At 40.0% G+C, this 16,245-nt stretch overlaps 1 protein-coding gene across 3 annotated transcripts in view; it reads right to left on the reverse strand.

The window, feature by feature from the left end:
- CUNH21orf91 (chromosome unknown C21orf91 homolog) overlaps positions 1-15,978 on the reverse strand; it is a 31,594-nt gene extending 15,616 nt beyond the window's left edge. For 2 of the 3 annotated variants that reach the window (XM_012554138.2, XM_023726648.1), the window contains exons 1-2: positions 15,834-15,978; positions 14,815-14,948 (exon numbers count right to left, since the gene is read on the reverse strand). In XM_012554138.2, coding sequence (XP_012409592.1) covers positions 14,815-14,941 — 127 coding nt within the window. In that variant the 5' untranslated portion in view covers positions 14,942-14,948; positions 15,834-15,978. Of the gene's footprint in view, positions 1-14,814; positions 14,949-15,708 lie in introns of all 3 variants that reach the window. The other variant, XM_023726647.1, reaches the window with a different exon arrangement.
- Between the last annotated feature and the right edge of the window lie 267 nt (positions 15,979-16,245).

Raw genomic sequence — 16,245 nt, forward strand, 5'->3', positions numbered from 1 at the left:
ATCCAAACTTCGATCCTTTAACTCCTCTTTAAGATTTATCTGCTTTAAGGAAACTTGGTTAAACCCACAGAATGGCAAAGACTACTCAAATGTAGACTAATTTTCTCTACCTACCACGGTCACTCCTTTAAAATAAGGATACTTCCAGTTTTCTTATATTCTACGTGCTAATCTGCCTATATTTCACATTTCTCCCCCTAAAATGATACTCCAAATACCACTAAAAAATAGCCATAAAAACCAAAACTCTTTAAGTTCTACCACATGCCCCATTATCCTCCTTTTAACTCTAGCCTCCTGAAGACGACCTTATTTGATACTGATGCTGCGTGGCTTTACACTTCACATGTTCTTGAATCATATTATCTGACTGCCTTACATGTTTAGTGTCTGTCCAAATTGGTTACAGACTCTAGTTTGAATTTGATTACTATACTCTATTACTCAATCAAAAGAATGGCTTCATATAATTTGATGCTTTGTATGTTGGAGGAATATAATACAACCAGTTGTTGTTGATTCCAAGACATAGCAACCCTATATGACAGAGTAGAACTGCCCCAAAGAGTTTCCTAGGCTGTAATCTTTACAGGTGCAGATCACCAGGTCTTTTCTCCTGAAGAGTGGCTGGTGGGTTCAAACGGCTGATCTTTTTGGTTAGTAGTTGAGCGAGTGCTTAACCACTGTGCCACCAGGGGTCCTACACAACCAGTAGCTGGACACAAAGCTGTAATATGCAGCATCACACATTAGTAGATTAGAAAGCAATATGACAGCAAGTACTTTAACTTTTACCTCAAGCTTAAAGCAGAACCAGAGAAACGGCAGTGTAAGTTTTCCATATGGTAGGTTTGTGTAATCTTTCTTAATGTTTAGGGAAGCAAGAAAATTTAGTTATGGTTAAGTTCCAGGCTGTTAACATGCTGTGAAAAAGTTTTTAAGCATAGTGCCTTCAAACATGACAAACATTTGGGTAACAATGCGTGCATTATTGCTTCAAAGCCTTTTTTCTGAAGGCTGATATTTTGCCCAGCTTAAAGAATTTCCCAAGCACTAAGGTGTTTTTCTTTTTATGATGAATTCACCTTAGAACGAGCACCTGCATGTTTAAATGCTGCTCATTTTATTGAGAAGTAATCTTGTGCTCCTTTAACAAGTGCTAATTGTAAAAAAAGTGAGGCTGGGTAAACCCTGCCATACTAAGAAAGACTGAAAGGGCTAGGATGTCCTTGTTTTTGAGATTTCCAGTTTTGATAAAAGGAGTAGAGAAAAAGCCCTATAAACAGAGGTGAAAACACCCATAGCCTGAAGGCTGGACCCGTACTGCAGACACATTTTAGCCTAAAGTGTTTTAAAAGGGGAAAAAAATTAGATTCACATGATTTTCAATTTCTTGGTTTCTCATAAAAACAAAATCTGGCAGCAACTGGCTAGTACTAGCGGAGCAGCTACTCTCTAAAAATAGTGTGTTCTTCAATTCAGAACAGTTCCTACCACCCCCTTAATTGCTGCACATGTACTCGTGAACTAGCAGGCTCCCAGGAATGTACTTAGTGACACCTGTGCCTCAGGAAGACCGCACCTCAGTACAGGTTTGGAAAGCTGCAGTGTAAATACTTCTTGTCCCAATGGTGCTTAGACACCCAACTAGAGTAGACTTCTCTGTGTCTGATAAACAAGCAGCAGCAGCCAAGCCAGGATTCAAGACGCATCATTACATCTCTTGCCAACTACAGCCACTTAATGGGAGGATGCTCAGATCATCTATCTTGTCATGGGCTAAAGGTGGAAGATCAGATCAAAGGTGGGAAGGCGAGGATGGATAGTTGGGGCCCACTTCCTTCCTGAACCCATAACAGAATAGGCTTCTGCCTTGAGGAAATTTTTATCCCTTGTCGTATGTCAGTGCCTTAGTGAGTACTGTGATAAACAGAGTACCTTCTTCCTCATCTCATGTCTTTAGCTAACAACACAGGACCCACTTAAAAAGAGTCTGCCATGTTCCAGTACCCACCACGGTGTTGAAAAGTAATAGGTAACTGCTTATCTCTGTACTGAGAGCATATGGGATTATTGGCAACCTACACTAAGCACACAGATGGGTTCAGTAACTCGCTTTTCCACATTTTGAGAATCATTGCCCTAAAGAAAGACAAACCAACAGGTGGCCTTTACACAGCAGATTTCATCTTATAGTTTTTGTGTGTGCTAAAAGAAAGATTAAACTGTTAATCAAAATAGCTTAATTCAATAAATGAATTTTAAGTGCAAATTTTAGTGAGCTAAGAGTTCACAGAGATAATGTTAAAAGATAAATCTCAACTTTAACTAACCAAGAAAACCAAAGTAGAACTGGATGCTTGTTCTGATAGGATGTATAAATTGCAAATGACTTGTCAAACAGAATACCTCTCTCAGCAAATCCTCCTTTTTCATTGTAACAGTTGGAAAATTAGGGAAACACACCTACATAACAACTGTTTATTGCTAAAAGGGTACAAAAAAAATAACAATCCACACTCAATCTACTCCCTAACTTAGCTACCTGTTTCTACCAGCACTATCCAACAGAACTTTCTGTGATGATGGATATGTTATAAATCTGCACTATCCAATGTGGTTGCCACTAGCCACATGTGGCTATTGAGCATTTGAAATGTGAGGAACTAGTTTTCATTTCATTTAATTTAAACTTAAATAAACACATTGTAGCCAGGCCATTGTATTAGACAGGACAGCTTGTCCATCGGTAAATGATTAAGCAAAAGGCTACTTGGAACATGAACATGGATGGAGGCTATCACCATCTCTTTTGAAATATTACTGATGATATAAGATGGGATACTAAACTCATAGCAGCAAAGAATATAAAAGCTGAATTTGTTTTTCCAGTACATTAAAATATATCCAATTTAGACTATAATTTTTAAGTGGTGCAACCAATTAAAGTTATGTCATAAAAAGTGCTAAGTCAATAATCACAAATAACTATTTGTTACATTTTCCCCTACATAGCTCTGATCAAGTAAATGTACTGACATTTACTCTAAAAAAACTCTTGTGCATGAGGTTGTCACAACAGACTTCTAATAACCAGATGGATGGGGCAAACCATTGTGACAAAGTAAATTTATAGGTTTGAAAGCAAGAAATGTGACCTCTTGAACTCTTTACCCTTTATCTCCTGAACTGCAGTCTGCCTAGCTAAGGTTCTGATTGAGAAACTCACTTTTCTCCTTTATAAATAAAAAAAAAAAAAATGAAAAGCTTTCCTGTGGCCATTTATAAAACATCAGTTTTACATTCCAATTTTTGCATACAGTTGAATCACTGTTCCTGAAATTCTAATTAACTATTCCTCAAATAATTAATGTTTTATAAAAACATCTGATAAGTAGAGATAGACTTCCTAATAGGAAGTTTGAATTCACCCAAAGGCACCTTAGAAGAAAGTCCTGGAGATCTACTTCCAAAAGGTCAAAGCCACTGAAAACCAATCGGTGCATTAATTCTACTCTGAAACACATGGGGTTGCAACTGGTTGGTTGGGGATACTGCGTGGTTTAAAGTCATGAAAGGTGTGCGTCAGGGTTGAATTCTTTCACCTACCTAATTCAATCTGTTTGCTGAGCAAGTAATCCAAGAAGCTGGACTATATGAAGAAGAACAGGGCATCAGGATTGGAGGAAGACTCATTAACAACCTGTGTTATGCAGATGACACAACCTTGCTTGCTGAAAAGTGAAGAGGACTTGAAGCACTTACTGATTAAAATCAAAGACTATGGCCTTAGGTATGGATTACACCTCAACAAAAAGAAAACAAAAATCCTCACAACTGGACCAATAAGCAACATCATGATAAACAGAGAAAATACTGAAGTTGTCAAGGATTTCATTTTGCTTGGATCCACAATCAACGCCCATGGAAGGAGCAGTCAAGAAATCAAAAGACACATTGCACTGGGCAAATCTGCTGCAAAAGACCTCTTTTAAAGCGTTGAAAAGCAAAGATGTCACCTTGAAGACTAAGGTGCGCCTGACCCAAGCCATGGTATTTTCAATCACATCACATGCATGCAAAAGCTGGACAATGAATAAGGAAGACCGAAGAAGAACTGATGCCTCTGAATTATGGTTTTGGCGAAGAATACTGAATACACCATGGACTGCCAAAAGAATGAGCAAATCTGTCTTGGAAGAAGTACAACCAGAATGCTCCTCAGAAGCAAGGATAGTGAGACTACATCTTGCATACTTTGGACATTTTGTCAGAAGAGTTCAGTCCCTGGAGAAGGACATTATGCTTGGTAAAGTACAGGGTCAGCGAAAAAGAGGAAGATCCTCGATGAGATGGACTGACACAGTGGCTGCAACAATGGGCTCAAGCATAACAACGACTGTAAGCATGGCGCAGGACCAGGCAGTGTTTCTCTCTGTAGTACACAGGGTTGCTATGACTCAGAACCAACTTGACAGCACCGAACAACAAGAAGTTTGGGGCAAAATGCTGTTTGATTTTTATGCCCCCAGTTGAATAAGATAACCAGACATCACTGCTAGTATGTTATTGGTTACATTAGGTTTCTGGAGGAGCCCTGGTGGCGCAGTGGTTAAGCATTCGGCTGCTATCTGAAAGGTCAGTGGTTCGAACCCACCAGTTGCTCCATTACAGCCTTGGAAGCCCTATGAGGCAGTTCTACTCTGTCCTACAGAGTCATGAGTTGGAGTTGACTTAATGGCAATGGGTTAATGGGTTATTATGTTTTTATGCTGAATATCATACAAAGCCCTTTGTCACTAAAAATCATGAATCTTTTAGTAGACTCCAGAAAGATCTCATGAAATAAGGAAAAAATTTAAACACACGCCAGTTCTCTAAAGTCTACTTTAGATTAACTCATTCATCAATCAAATATTTATTCATTACTCTTTGCCAGTCCTTCCACTAACGCTGGCTGTACTGTTGTTGTTAGCTGCCACTGAGTCAATTCCCACTCATGACAGTCCCATCTGTCAAGAGTATAACTGCTCCATAGGGTTTTTAAGGCTGTGACCTTTTGGAAGCGGGCTGTCTTTCAAGGTACCTCTGGGTGGGTTCAAACCACCAACCTTTCAGCCAATAGTTGAGCACTTAACTCTTTGTGCCATTCAGGGACTCCACTGGTTGTATACTAACAAAACAGACTTTATCCATGTACTTTTGGAATTACAAATAGCGGGGACAGGAAGCACAGTAAACAAACACATAACCAAACTACCATAGTAACAAACTATAACAAGTGCCATGAAAGGTAAGGAAGGCTGCTTTGAGGAGACAGCTCTTTAAGAATTCAGGACAGACAGGTTCTTTCTGTGGAGCTCTCCTTCTCAGTATGGTACTTTACTTACAACTCCAATATTTTTGGTCACAGGAATGGGATAAAATTTGCTTATTTTTTAATTCATTTCAGAAAGTAACATGAGGTGAATAAGAAACATACTTCGGCTTTAGATGTATAGTAGTCTGAGGTACTCACAGACTATACAAATAAAGAGGTCTAAAAATTAGTTGCATATAGATGTATAGCTTAGAGGAAGAGAGAGAGAAATAAGAGATCTGCCACCAGCATATAAAAGGTCATGAAAATCATTAAAACTGATGGCACCACCAAGAGTGAGGCTTGAAGGCCTAAGACAAAGAATGTCAACATTTAAATAAACAGGAAAAAGGAGACTATCAAGAATTAGGAAAACCAACCAAGTGGACACCAACACAGAGGAAGTGGCCTACAATTTCAACAGTGTAAAAACTGGGAAAAAGGTCAAACACAGAAACGTCCTTTTGGTTACACAGTTGTTACAGAAGTTAACAGCCAGGGTCTCTGGCACCAGAGAGATCTAGATATGGCCCCTTTCTCTGTCACTTACTATCTAAGTGACTTTAGCGCAACCTGACCTCAGAGCCTTTGTCCTGTCACACAAACGAGGATAATAGTACTTACCTCTTAGTCCTGATGCAATAGCTCTATAAATGTAAGGTAGGAAAAGTGTTCAATTATGATAAAAAATAAGTTGGGAAAGTAAGGGCTTTCAACTTTTTTTTTCATCTCTACAGGCATTTTCAAAGAAAACCAAACCTGCTGCCATTGAGACAATTCCGACTCGTAGTAACCCTATAGGACAGAGTAGAACTGTCCCATAGGGTTTCTAAAGAGCAGCTGGTGGATTTGAACTGTGATCTTTTGGTTAGCAGGTGAGCTCTTAACCACTGTGCCACTAGGGCTCCACAGGCATTTTAGCCATATGATGTGTCACTAAAAGGGAGGAAGTAAAATTACCAGTTGCCGTCAAGTTGACTCCAACTCATGGCAACCCCATGTGTGTCAGAGTAGAACTGTGCTCCATATAGTTTTCCATGCCTGATTTTTGAAAGTAGGTTGCCAGACTTTTCTTCCAAGGCACCTCTCGGTAGCCTTGAACCTCCAAACCTTAGGTTAGCACCCAGCGTAGTAACCATTTGCACCAACCTGGGACTCCAAGTAAATATTATTCATTTCTCATTTAACTTAGATGGGCGTTGATCTCTAGCCAAATTGAGAATAATAGTACATGTAAGTAACTCGCCCAAGGTCACACAGTGAGTAAATGGGGACTTAAATCTGGGCACTCTGGCTCTGGAGCGTGTGCTCCCCCTTAACCTCACCCTCCCCTCGGACTTTTGGATCCCAAGGGCACAGAATGAGGAACGTGTGCTCTTACAATCACTATGCTTCAATCTCTGTGCAACTTCATTCTGGGCATCAAGAGCAAATAAATCTGAGCTCCACTGCTTATACTGTTAAGCACTCTTGGATCAAATGGCCACAAATGGAGTTTAGCCTTTTGAATTGGACTCTAGCATAACAGTTTCAGATTAAGAAATAAAAATACAGAACTGCTCTTACTGGTAACACTTGAAAACCAGTATGACACTATAAACTTAGCTATTCTGCCAAGAAAACTCAACTAGTTTAAGTGGCAAGGTCAAGATTCAAGGCCAGGTCTGAGATCCAGTGCCCATGCGCTTAATCATTAGAGCAGAAATGGCGCAGTGGTGGATGTGTCCAGGTGTAGAAAAGTAATCTTCCCTGTAAACCAAGGAGGGTGGAATTACCGTGTAGTCTATCATGAACAGAGGTTCGCAGAAGCAGGGAGGAGTTTTTCTAAGTGTATAAAATATTAACTTGCTTAATTACACAAGTTTCTAACAAAATAAAAAAATCTAGGACCTTTTTATGAGCAATAGCATTAATCATTACATTTTGTGTACTGAGATGGAGCAGAAACTTGAAAATCTATACAGCTTTCTGGCAAAAATTCCATGTGAGGTCTGCCTGCATGCCCTTTCTGAGAATACAGTTTCTCACTTTACTAAGACAACATCCAGCTCAAACTCTAGAAGAATCCCTAGAACATTATTTGTTGGTCTTAGTCGTAGCTCAAATAGTTTGTCTTCTAATCTTTACTTCTATGTAGGGTTCTCGGCAGATTTTCCTAGTTGCCTACTCAATATTCACTCTCCCTTTCTTTGTTAAACACTGTAGGGTTGCTATGAGTCGGAATCAACTCGACAGCAATGGATTTTTGTTTTCTCTTGAATTAAAGATGTACAGGAAATTTTTAGGTGGGAATTTAGGAAAAGCTCACTTTTAAATGTATAAGACATTGCTGACATGTACCCCCTTTTGCCGGATGTCCTTTCTATCTGGGAAGGAGGAAGCGATGGCGGGAGTTCCAACAACCATACTGGCTCACGAGGTGAACTGGAAGATAGGAACTATGTACTAAGGACAAAAGCATCTTGGGTCCTTCTGATCATGGAGGTGCCACAGCAATTCTGCACTGCTTGACTGTTTTTTTTATTATTGTACTTTTAGATAAAGGTTTATAGCTGTGGAGGGGTGGCATGGTGCTTCTGTCTATAGCACCGTGTTGCCTGGAAGTCTCTAGATGTAGATGTAATCTAACTAGACTTCTTTTTATATGAAAGATGTAAATATTCCATTTTATTTCACCATTATCATTTGGATTTTCTGTTACATATCAAAAACCCAACCAAACTCACTGCTATAGAGTCGAATCTGACTCATAGCAACCCTATAGGACAGAGTAGAACTTCCCCATAGGGTTTCCAAGGTTATAATCTTTATGGAAGCAGACTCCTACATCATTCTCCTGCAGAGTGGTTGGTGGGTTCGAACTGCCAACCTTTAGGTTGGCAGCTGAACGCTTTAACCACTGCACTACCAGGGCAACTCCTGTTAGATACAGCCAGACCTAATTCCTAACAGACACATCTTCCTAACCAGTATTTGCATACTATCTATACTTTGGAGCCCTGGTGGAACAGTGGTTAAGAGCTCAGGCTGCTAACCAAAAGGTCAGCAGTTTGAATCCACCAGCTGCTCTTTGGAAACTCTGTGGGGCAGTTTCTACTCTGTCCTAAAGGGTTGCTATGAATTAGATAGATTCAACAGCAACAAATTCTTAGTTTTTATCTATACTTTAAACACACCCTAGACTTTATAATTAGAAAGCTCAAAGTTAAGAGGGAAGAAAAGATGGGAGCCACTAAAGAGGACATCATAATTAGGACAGGATAAGAATCTGGAACCTGGTTCCTCATACGTCGGTTGTTAGTTAAGTCACTAACTTCGGCCAGGTATGGTTAGCCTTTCAACTATTCTTCTCTTGAAATACTCTGTAATTTAAACTTTTCATCAATTAAGTCCACTTTCCACTCCCATTCCTCCCCATTCTTGTTCAAATAATGAGGTTTTACTGTTAGAGCCGTTTTAAAAGAGTTAACGCTTATTTAAAGTGACATTAAAAGGCAATTAAGAAAGAGCAGCTGCTTAGGCTGCTTACGTACAACCAAACATCTTACAGGATTTGGTTCCTTACTTTGGAGGTTTACGATCATGGTTTCATGGGACATTCCAATTAATCGGCCTAACAATGTGTTTAGTGCTCTGTTCTACCTCTTAGTTCACTGTGTAGTGCATGGGGTCTGAAAAGCTTGCAATTGCCATCCAAGGTCCAACAATTGTTCTCTATTTGCCTAGAGCAACAGAGGAGAAAGCAGAGTCAGAAAAAGGAGGAAACAGAATACGTGGCTAATCGTCTCCATGAACAACTGCCTCCTTTGCCATGAGACCAGAAGAACTAGATGCCCAACTACCATTACTGAAAGTTTTGATCAAAGATTATATAGAAAAATGCTAATCAAAAGGGGAGAAATGCAGAACAGAATTTCAAATTCTCACAGAATTCATACTTTCTGGACCCATGAAGGCTGGACAAACCCCTGAAACTACTGCCCTGAGATAATCTTTAAGCCTTAAACCAAAAATATCCCCTGAAGTCTTCTTAAAACCAAACAATAGTTTAGCTTAACTAGTAAAGAATGTCTGTGTTGAGCATCATGCTCTTTTAAGATTTATCTATATGGGATCAAATTGACAATAGCAACTCAAAGGATTAGATAGAAACCTTAGGGGGCAGTTGAGTTTATGTTAATGGGGAGGAAACAACTCAGAAAAGGAAGGTTAGAATAACTGCACAACTCGAAGAATGTAATCAATGTCACTGAACTGTACATGCAGACATTGCTGAACTGGTGTTATGTTCTGCTGCGAATATTTTCAACAATAAAAATAAAATATAAGAAAAAGGCAACTAAGAAAAAAATACCTTGAGCGTTTATTTCCAGTATATCAATGGTCGCCAAGCTAAAGCTCACAAGTCGTACTAGGCTTTATACTTAAAAGGCTACTTTTAGTTAATACCAATACACAGTATTTGACACTGTGGAAAAGAAAAGAGAAAGAGGCTACTGGTAGGCTGATTTAGCTATATATGGCTTCCCTATCACAGTGGTGGGCCCCTTTACTTAAGTGGCAAGATGAAGGTGTGTCAGAAGCAGGACACAAAGAGCTGTGACAGACTCTGAGTACTGATTATACAGTTCTCACTTCCACAACAAATTAGGGATTTAATAATGAGATTCAAACTGTTCCCTGACTATTGACCATGATCAGTGGTCAAAGACACAGATTCAAGGAAGAATGAGATTAGTAGTAAGCCTTAGGTTTACCAGTGCCTTCACCAACAGAATACACCTCTAGATTTTTCCCACTGGAAAGGTTACTCAGGATCTGAATTTGGGTCTCCTTCTAGAAAGGTTCCTGGCAAGATCAACAAATTAGGACGAAGTCTGAGACGGACTACACAGAAAATAACTAGATATATGCTTACTCATCAACTAGCAAGATCAACCTAAACTGAAAACTTTGGCACAGAATTGGTCCAGTCTTATGAAAAAGTTTATCTTTAGCTATAAAAAAGGAAGCATGTCAATCATTAGAAGGTAAAAATGCTCTAAAAATTATCTGCACAGTATTCTGTCACAAAATGAAAACAGACAGTATGCTAGCATCATCCAAGAATCAGAGGCCTGGATTATTTTTTCTTTTCTTTCTCCAGTCTCGCTTTTGACTTTGTTGTATTACAGCTGAGTTACATTACTGGCTCCTGATTACCCTGGGCTATCTTCCTCAGCCTCAATAATTTAGGGAATGGTTACCATTTGGTCATTAAAAACGTCAGTGATTTTAGCACAACAGACTAAGATGTGTATTGGAGCCCTGGTGGTGCAGTGGTTAAGTGTGCTACGGCTGCTAACCAAAACGTTGGCAGTTTGAATCCACCAGCCGCTCCATGGAAACACTATGGGGCAGTTCTACTCTGCCGTACAGGGTCACTCTGGGTTGAAATCGACTTGACGGCAATGGGTTTGGTTTGGGGTTTTGGTATATTGGAGTATTTGATCATTAACTCACACAAAAATGTTTCGTGTCTTGGGGCCAGAGACAGAGCATAAGTATTAGGAAGCTTATGCTCTGTTTTCTAATTCTACAGACATGCTATTCTAATGGTGAATTAAAAGATACAGAAAAAAATCAATCTTGTAAACATTTTAAAACATCTGAATCCTCAAAGCACATTTCTTAGGTCCTTAAAGTATATTACTTATGGCTTGAAAATATTGTATAAAAAACTTAGATACTTTTTTCCTTTTAATTTCTGCAAGTCACAGCATAAAGGCAACTTAGAGCTATGCCTGGAACACAGAAACTCTCCAACAGGGTTAGATTGTCTTTTGTTGTTATTTCTTTCTTTTTCCTTCGTCTTCATTTTACAAATATATGCGTGACATCAGCTTTTAAACAAGAAGCTAGTTGATTAGAGCAGTTCTGATGTAAACAACAACCCAAAAACTGTAGAACATTATTTTTAATTACTACAAATGTGTGGACTCAAAACTAGCAAATTATTTTTATCAATTAAAAGAGATTTATTTTTAATAAGCCTCTTTAAAGAAAAAAAGAACGCTTTAGAACAAACTTAACAATCAGTAAAATAAGATTCAGACAACATATTACCACACTACAAAGAGAACTATACCAAACTATTAAAGTTAAATGTCTTGTTTTAAAAGTACCTCCTTCATTCAACACTTAGTGAGCAGCACTGTGATGAACACTTGGTGTGAGAAAGAAAACTTCAGAGAACATTTACAAAGGTCTACTGACAGGCAATTAAAGAATCTACCTTGCCTCCACCGGACTGAGTCCAGTACAACTAGATGGTGCCCAGCTACCACTAATGACTGCTCTGACCGGGATCACAACAGAGGGTCCCGGACAGAGCTGGAGAAAAATGTTAAAATTCTAATTCACAAAAAAAGACCAGACTTACTGGCCTGACAGAGACTGGAGAAACCCCAAGAGTATGCCCCCAGACACTCTTTCAGCTCAGTAATGAAGTCACTCCCGAGGATCACCCTTCAGCCACAGATTAGACAGCCCCATAAAATAAAACGAGACTAACGGGGCACAACAGTCCAGGGACAAGGACTAAACGGCGGGAGGGAACAGGAAAACTGGTAATAGGGAACCCAAGGTTGAGACGGGACAGCGTTGACATGTTGTGGGGTTAACCATTGTCATAAAACAATATGTGTACTAACTGTTTAACGAGAAACTATTTGTTCTGTAAACCTTCATCTAAAGTACAAAAAAAAAAAAAATCTACCTTGTTATTTTTCTGCTATGTAATTATTTTAAAACCCCATATTCTGATATGAAATGTGAAATTTTGTGGAATTTAGAGTTCTTTTTTATCTCCTTTTTTCCACAATAATATTATAATTATATTAAGTGAAATGAAATGATTATAATGCACTAGTTTGTCACTGTTGTTGTTGTTGGGTGCTGTCGAGTTGAGTCTGACTCATAGCGACCCCATACGACAGAACAGAACCGCCCCATAGGGTTTCCTAGGCTATAGTCTTTACAGCAGCAGATCACCGGGTCTTTCTCCTGTGGAGCCACTTGGTGGGTTCAAACTGCCAACCTGTCTGTTAGCTGCCAAGCAATTAAGCATTGTGCTACCAGGGCTCCGAAAATGTATTATACCGGGCAGAGTTGAGAACTGACACCAGATAAACTGAGAAGAATATTTAACTATAAAATAACTATACTCACTAAGGTTAAATTGGTACTTTATAAGCGTATGCATAATATTAAAATAAATAGTTCTAATTCAAACTGAGAAATGTTTTTGTCTTTTAAATTGAAGACAACTATTATTTCAACAACACAGGAATTATGTCATGCATACATATCGAGATAGGTGTTACCAGAGCTGAAATATTTATAAAGATGACACCCAAGGAATGTTTGTATATTCTCTACATAATGATTGAGAACCAGTTAAAAGGCTAGAAAAGTAATCATTAAACTTCAGGAGTTGGTGGAAAAATTCTACTACAGCAGGAACTCCACTAACCATCTAGCAGGAAGCACTGGTTAGGAAAAGCTGGCTGACAGAATAGCAAAGATACGGAATTAGGATTCAGGAGGCTGGGCTTCTAGTATCAGCCCTACTGGTTAAAATAACTATGGACAGTAGTAGATCACTGGAATTAAGATCACATATACTAGAATCACACTGCCAGGCTTCAAAGCCCAGCACTGTCAATTATGAATGACCTCAACATGCATTTCTTAATCTCTAAATTTCAGTTTCTTCATCTTTAAAATGAGGATAATAGTAGCTATCCCAAAGCTATTCTCAGTTAAATAAGATAATCCACGTAAGGGGCTTAGTACAAGGCCTGGCACAGAAGTGCTCACGGTAAATGCTTATGCCCGGCACATTAACAGCTTGCCCTCACCACTAGAGCAGCTTTGAGCAGTCCAACTACCAGGCTTTCTTTTCTTAAACGTTAACATACAGGGACTGGGCTGGATGATTTCTAATGCCCTCCCTCATCTAAAATTAAAATTCTACAATGTATCAGAATATGACGAGCCAACTCTATTTCCAAAGAACATAAATTTAAATCTTCCACTCTAGTATGATTAAGGATCTGGTAATTTAAATTACACAAAACAATCATATTTTTCAGTCATCCCTTTGAAACTAGTTATAATTACTACATTTATTAAAGCTGAAATTACATGTAGTCTATGTAACGCACAAGAAATTCACGAGTTTCTTAATTTGCATATCGTGTTCAGCAACTGTAATTATTCCAGAGTATAGCAGCAGAACTGTCAGTCAATATGATCTTAAATGAAAGATGAATGTCATATAATTGACTATAAAAATGCCACTATGTATTTTAGTAGTCTTATAACTTTGACTTTGCTTATAGAATATCTAAACATATTAATTTGGTGAAGGCAGTAATTTCTGAATAACAAGTCCCAGCAGAAATCTAAGGTAGATAATTCTAATGGAGTTTTTTTAAAGAACACTTTATATCTCTTACTTACTAAACAGAAAAAATAAAAATACTTAGAAACTCAAACATATAACTGAAGAAAAAGAGAATGAAATGCTATTTTGAAACTGTCCAAAATCTAAAGGCTTACTAAATCTCTCTACTGGTATTTTACAATTAAATATTCAAACGACGGGCAAATCTTTTCACTGGAGGAAGTTTTTCTTTTTTTTGGAGTGGGGGGAGGTGACTTGTTAAACACTTAACATCAAGATTAAAGACACATCCCATATGATTATTGGAAGCAAACTATAGACACATTAACTATGTATCAACAAATACTTTCAACAACAGAGACCTTTTCTTAATATTTGGAGAACCTTTTCTTCATATACTTTCAGAGACATCATTAAGAAATTAAAAAAAAAACTTTTTAGTTTTTAAATGAGTATGTGATCAATGAAAAAAGATTATATAAAATTTTAAAAATATTTTTCCAAATAAGATTGGGGGGTGGGGACAGTTCAGGTTCAACTAAGGTACATTTCACAATTTTCAAGTTAGAAATGCATGCTCAACTGGTTTATTAAACATATGAACACACTAGCATGGTCAGCCCATATGAATAAAATGACATCTGCACACCAATGTAAATGCTTAGTTATTACGTTGTTCCTAATATTAAAAAATATGTCTGTTAAAATCTGACAACCTAATAAGCTCTCAAACCAGAAATACATTTATCAGTCAATACTCATGCCTCATTTTTATATTAGAAAAAGCAGGATTAGTACTGTTTAAAAAAAAAAAAAAAGATTCTCTTAAATTCCTAGCTATGAAAACTTAAGCCTCATTTCAAGAAACCCTTATCAATAGATCTCCACACTTGATACTTGGCTCAACTTACAATCATTCAAGCTCTAGTTTTACCTTACAATTAGTTCGGCATAAAATAGTTGTGCGAAGTTCATGATGTAAAACTAAACTATAACGTGTCCTTACCCTCAATATTTAGCTCAAAACATACGTGGCAGAAGGAGAGCGTTTCTTTGTCTGTTCCCAGTTTACAAACACTGCAAATGTTGTCATCATTCAAGTCAATGTTTACAAACTGCTCCTCTTCGTTCATAGTGCTCCTATTAAGAAACAGAAAACTTATGCAATTTCAAGAACTTATTACCATAACGTAAGGAACTTATAGGTAACGAGGAGGATGCTGTCCAATGAGGCACAAGCTCCGTCAAACAAGCATTGCCATCCTTGTACTCCAATATCACACTTTTATTGTGCGAAGACGCAAAGCTAGGAAAACTTAACCCTTGGCCATATGTGACATTATGTCCAAGTGCGTTTTTTGTCCTACATCTTACTTAGTTAAGGGGATCTAGAAGGAAAGCGGTTTGCGGGTATCTTCTCCCCTCCCTACCTCGAATATCAACCTACTTAATGCTGTCGACGCAGTAAAAACGACGTGCTCGGGACACTGCTTTGCTAACTTCATTGTGTGAACCTGAGAAGCGTTACGCCAACTTGGTGTTGCAAGGCTTCCGAGCGGAGGCCGGCGGCAGACAAACGCACGTGGAAACGCGAGCACCCCGGGTGGACGTCCCGGCCGCGTCCACGGCACCCGTGAGCAGCGGCTCCGCGGCTCGGGTCAGGCCGAAGGCGGGGGCAGGCTGGCCAACCCGGGCCGGGGGAAGCCCCGGGGCAACAGAGCTGCTGGCGGGAGAGCCGCATCCCCTCACCCCGTGCTTGCTCCCACAGAAGAAGGCGTCCGAGGCCACCGCAGCCCCTCCACCCGCCTCAGCGCTTCAGGAAGCCGGATCTCCGCCCAGCCTCCGGCGCTGGGGGCGCGCGCCCACCTCCCAGGGAGCCCCGGACGCGCGGCCGTCTCACCGTCCGTCTATCGGGGTGCCTCGCGCGAGGCAGCGCGAGGGAGGGCAAGGCTCGAAGCGCGACGGCCGCCAAGACTGACGGCAGGGGCGGCAAGCGGGGCTGGGGCAGACGAGCGGGGTCTTTACCGTTCGGTCCCACGCGCCACCTCTGCCGTTCCGCGCAGCTCGGGCTTCTCCACTATTGTTTCCGGCCGCTGTGGCAGCGGCCGCCGCCGCCAGCCCGGCTCCGCCCCCTCCCGCCCGCGCCATCCGGAGAAGTAGCCGAGGAGGGTGGCGCGGCTGAGGACGAAGGTGCGCGCTTGAACGCCGGCTACGGACCCGACTCTCCACTCTTGCACCGACACCGAGTCTCAGACTCAGGTTTCCTTGTGACTCCGCATTTTTTGGCTCAGGTCTGTTACCGTTCTCTGGAACGTGGCTCCTTACACCCCCCTCTTCGAGGTGCGGAGATAGACGGGCCCGTTTTCACCTCCCCCTTCAGCGTAGTGGAAACTACTGCCCCGGGGTGGGGGCTGAGGGGGCGGGGGCAGGAAAATGA

The sequence above is a fragment of the Trichechus manatus genome, unplaced genomic scaffold (genome assembly GCF_000243295.1).
Source record: "Trichechus manatus latirostris isolate Lorelei unplaced genomic scaffold, TriManLat1.0 scaffold00012, whole genome shotgun sequence".
Lineage (NCBI taxonomy): Eukaryota > Metazoa > Chordata > Mammalia > Sirenia > Trichechidae > Trichechus > Trichechus manatus.